Source organism: Diadema setosum, chromosome 15, assembly GCF_964275005.1.
Source record: "Diadema setosum chromosome 15, eeDiaSeto1, whole genome shotgun sequence".
In the NCBI taxonomy this organism is placed as follows: domain Eukaryota; kingdom Metazoa; phylum Echinodermata; class Echinoidea; order Diadematoida; family Diadematidae; genus Diadema; species Diadema setosum.
Genome location: NC_092699.1, coordinates 27,925,940 through 27,931,222, shown reverse-complemented (window position 1 = coordinate 27,931,222; position 5,283 = coordinate 27,925,940). Strand labels below are relative to the sequence as shown.

Below are 5,283 nucleotides of genomic sequence, written 5' to 3'. Positions count from 1 at the left end.
AGAGGCTGGTGTTGGCTAATGGGAAAAAAACACGCAAATCGTCAAAAGGAACAGCGGAGTTCGGTTCACTGCAGACAACATTCTACATCACGCCCAGATGTACCAGCTACCTTAACTACGTCATATTTTGACGTCAAATTGTTAATAATATCAGTGACTGATGTCAAGTTATGGATTATCACCGGTGCTAGCGTTGAGATAGCACTAATACCTGCACTTGCACCGACGAACTCGAAATCACCCAGTGAGCACACACGTCATGTCCTATTACACACCGAGAGAAACACCGATCGCATGGATAGGAAGCCTAACAAGCAATAGTCCAAAGGATTCCGATAGAAGTTATAATAAATTAATGTGTTTTTTATGATTCCGATTGAAATGTGGAAATGTATATTCATTACGATGAGAAACGCTTAGTCTACGATGAAGAACTCCTTACAAGTGGGACATTATGGATGTGCAATACAATTTCATTTCTCATTTCCAACTTAGCATATAAATTCAGAACATGATCCCAAGAGTAGCACCGATGATGATAGTGGCTAGACCAACAGGGAGCGATGTCGAATGGTTGCATTTGTCACCCACGCAGCAGCTGTAGCGGTGCTGGACTAAGTTGCGCACCTCTCTAATTACCTCTTTGTCGTCTTCGTAGTCGCACTCGTTGCCGAAGTACGAACATCCGCGATATATCTCCTCCACTCTCGGAATGAGCGACTTGGAGCTCTGTATGGATAAGAATGGGGCAGTACGACTGATTAAGATGTTTCTAGATCTAGACGAGTCGCATGTTGTCATAATATTTCATTCTCCGGCTGCAGGTCAATAATGGCGCGAATCCAGTGATCGTTACTGGTTGGTGTGGAGCTGGCTAAAAAAAAAAAAAAAAAAAAAAAAAAAAAAAAAAAAAAAACTCTACATTTAAGCATGTAACCCTACGTTAAGGATTCTCCCCTTAATAGACAAATACATAGAGGAATAAAATTGTAATGCGTGGGGCGGGAGGGGAGTGAGTTATTAAAATGTAATAAAGAAGCTGTTTTTTTTTTTTCTTTTTTCTTATTCTGGGTATATTAACTTTTGTTTTGTATTTTTTTTTTCCATAATCTTTTATTGATTCCATATTCAATACAATTTCATGATAAATCGAATCATATATATTACAAAATTCACGATTTAACAAAACACAATTATAATGAAATCAAAACCAAGCTGTACTTTCAGCAGGAACATTGCATTAGCAAAGGAAATACAATTCACCGAGAAAAAAAACAAAAACAACATACACTGCTTACTTGCTTTCATTAAAATCAAATGGATCTGTCCTTTTAACATGACAGCGCATTCAAAAAAAAATATATATATATATATTTATATTAAATGGAGCTGTACTTTCAGCGTAACGGTGCTTCATACAAAGAAATATTTAACACATCAATATGCACCCAAATAAAATCGATATACAACCAAATGGAATCGATATTCCCATTAATCACCCCCCTCCCCCTCCCCCCTCCCTCTCCTCTCTACCCTTCCCCTCCCTTCCCCCCTTCCCCGTGGACATCTGGCTCCGGGTCCTTCCATACTTATTTTCAAATTTTCCCATTTACTAAAATGAATGGTTAAAGTTCCCTTCATTGATGCTAATTTCTTTTCCTCAAATCTATCCTCTAAAATATTATTTTTTATTTCACGATATGTAGGCGGCTTTCCATATTCTCTACTTTTAAAAATCAAGTATTTAACCAAAATTAAAATGTGATTTAACAACTGATGTTTTCCCCTATTATCCTCCTTCCACCCAAACAAAATTTCTTCCCAAGTACAATTTTTAAATTCAACATTCTCTATCATTTCTTCACATGATTCCCAGAGTAATTTCACATGCTCACAAATATAAAATAAGTGTTTGTATGTTTCTTCTTCTTTTTCACAAAAAGAGCATAAATTACTTGCAGTAAAACCAAACCTGTAAAGATGGTGATTTGTATAAACAATACCATGCATCAGTTTAAACTGAAACTCTCTTAATCGGCTATTTAATGTACATTGTCTTGGCCTTAAAAATATATTTTGTATCTCCTTGACAGAAAACCCATAATTTTGATTAATTCTATCAAAAATCAATACTGCACTTTCTTTTTCCTTAAGAAATTGCAAATACATTTGTTTTGATCTTAAATTGCTAATGGCGATTGTTTTCCCTCCTATAATAAAATCAGTTTCCAAAATATCTTTTTCTTTTTCTTTCATATTTCTCCTCCAACTATTGTATTGTTTTGTACTGTATTGTACTGTATTGTTTTCCTCTATCGATTATCCAAGACCATAACAAATTTGACGTCAACAACTTTTTTTTCAGGATCTCTTTCAACATACATGTGTAAGTGTTTTATTCTTCATAGCTCTGGGCAGCTAATCGTAAGTGCCAGATACAATCAGTACGTACAAGTATGTATGACAGTTGTTATCCCATTGTCGTCAGTTTCCCAAGTTGGGCGTAAAGAAGAAACACATCATAAATGCCTGACTTCGGGCGTAGGTTGCCGTGTGACTCATCCCAACGTCACCCCTGTATGATATACATGTCCGACTTTGAACGGTTTTTTTTTTTTTATGACGTCATGTGCGGACCAAAATTGGTCGGGGGCGCTGTGGCAAAGTTGGCTGGGGCACTGTAGTATAGTCACACCTTATTTTCTTTGGGAATATGTTTTCCAAGTGAACTTTTTAAAGCTTCTTTAGAATCAGACGAAAAGAAGATAGAACGTTCGATACCCTAGATTCAGTGTGTTTTAAGGACTCAAGACTCAGATGTTCTCCTGTAAATCTTATTTCGCTCACGGTTGTAGAAGCTCTTTCCAGCTCCTGAAGGTAGTCAACAACATTTGAATAGTCACTCTAAAATTATTTGACCCTTAAAAAGAGGTGGGTCTATTAATCTGCTCAAATAGTTTGGTTCCCAAACCTTAGCTGCGGGTTTTATTATCATTAATGTTACTATTTTCATTTTAATTATTGTTTTTATTATTGTTATTATTATTATTATTATTATTGTTATTATTGTTATTATCATTATTATTATTGTTATTATTATTATTATTATTATTATTGTTATCATTATTATTATTATTATTATTATCATTATTATTGTTATTATTATTATTGTTATCATTATTATTATTGTTATCATCATTGTTATTATTATTATTATTATTATTATTATTATTATTATTATTTATTATCATTAACATACATCATAACCATTATTATTCACAGTAGGACTGGTGAGTCATCAGCTCGAAAACCCAAGGACACTGCCTTGAACAGGCTCCGGTCAGCCGGTAGTTGCATTTGTACCAATAACGTATAGATCTTATGGTTAGTGCAAGGAGATATACAGGGCAACTCCTTGGATAGTACTCACGTAGCACATCCCGGGACACTCCACAGAGTAGACGGCAGGAGACGTTGCGTCAAATTTCAGTCCGCACCCGCTGTCCGAGTGCACCCCGGGAATCTCGCTGTAGCGACAAGCGTAGCAGGTGTGGGTGAGAGCCTTCGTGGACAGGATGCTTTCCAGAGATTCGCTGTTGCAGTTGTTGCTGGTGTCGCAACACACCTTGCATTCTTCTATGTCCGTGCAATTGTTGCAGTCAGTGGGTGTGCTGTCACAGCCTCGTTGGATCCGGATTCTGCCACTGGACAGGCTTATTTCCGTCTATGATTATCATAACATAGAGAAGAAATAAGATGCGTGAAAAAGTGTGGATGCATGTATACCTTGGCAAAATCGTTCTCTAGTTTTCCTTGACTTACGTAACATGAGCCGGAACAAGATGTGGTACTTGTCGAGGAGGCCAAGACCGTACTGCAGTTTGTCAAATCCTCAATTCTGCTGTCCACATACGTGAAAGAACAGTCGTAACAGTCCATCTGCGCAGATGCCACGGACACTAGGGCTATAAGAGGGCATGAAACACACAAAGCAGAATGTTAGATATTTGAGTGGGTTTTTTTTTTTTCAACTATTTGCTTCGCTCTTTTTACTCTCTTCCTGGATTCCAGTAGCACTGCAATACTGAAGTAAGATTTGGACTATTTAAGAGATTGCACTTCCTTTCTATACACTTATTCATGTCGTTTTTTTCTTCACCTATATTGCCCACAAAATTCATCATTTTTCCTTGCACATGTGTGTGTGTGCGTGTGTGTTAGATCTGTGTTAGATTGTTTTCAATACATTCATAGATGAGATACTTGTATCATGGAGGGGAATAGTAAGTTCCACAAGTTTTGGTCCAGCAAAACGAATATCATACTGGATTGATATCGTTATTAACGTATATGAAGTAAATGAAATGGAGATTTTTATTTCAAAAAAAAAAAAGCCACCACAAATACCATTGCCAAAACCTATTTATTCACAGTATGAAAATACTGTTAACTGAAATATAATAAATGCTTTCACTTCAATGACAAAATATCTAGCAAAAATTTTTAGAAATGGAGGGGACTGTTGAAAAGCAGGGCTTGTAGTTTGGAGGTTTGAACCTTGTTGCCTGTCAGTATACATACAGTCAGTGTAAAAACAAATTTAGCGTCAAATTGAGCCTTCAGTCATCGAATGTAAAGGAAATACCACACCAAAATAAACACGAAAAAATGACCATTATTCATCATTCACTTACCGAGAATAGCAAAACCACAAAGACTGACTTGATTCGCCATGCTTGACTTTCACACTTAGAAAAGCGCTGCAATAGTTTGGCAGAGAGACAGAATTGTAAATTAAGGTGTGTTCTTGAGAGCACAAGAACTCGTGCTGTCAACGTCACAACTAAATGGGGGTAAAGTCGCGTATAACGTTATCGCGGACGAGCTTAACCGTCTGCCGTATTGTTACCAATCAGGTGATCACGTGGCTGCCCAGGGGCGTCACGGTGATGAAAGTGATTGCACATCATTCCAATGATGCTTATGGTGAAGGACGCGCCCAAAATGATTTATGATGCACCAATCCTCATTTCATATTATCCTCATTTGTTCATTTTTCTAACGCAAATCATGTGAAAGGTGTGTGTGTTTCCATAACCATGGCAGCACAGATCGCATCTCTTTGATCGGATGCAGTGAAGCACCTCATGCTATCCATTTGTTAGAGTTTGTTGTGTTTGCTCTTTCATAACATTGCAAATGGTATCATCTAACTGCCAATAATTGAGTGGCTTTTTTCTATAGGGAAAGCTAATGGCAAGGTCACCTCTCCTCCATATGCTT

The 5,283-nt window shown here is 37.0% G+C and overlaps 1 protein-coding gene across 1 annotated transcript; it reads right to left on the bottom strand.

The window, feature by feature from the left end:
* Window positions 1-362: 362 nt before the first annotated feature.
* LOC140238636 (uncharacterized) lies at window positions 363-4,734 on the bottom strand. The gene is made up of 4 exons (XM_072318535.1): window positions 4,695-4,734; window positions 3,823-3,965; window positions 3,431-3,724; window positions 363-729 (listed from the first exon to the last, which is right to left on the bottom strand). Exons 1-4 carry the CDS (start codon window positions 4,732-4,734, stop codon window positions 505-507), a joined length of 702 nt encoding a protein of 233 aa, XP_072174636.1. The 3' UTR covers window positions 363-504.
* Between the last annotated feature and the right edge of the window lie 549 nt (window positions 4,735-5,283).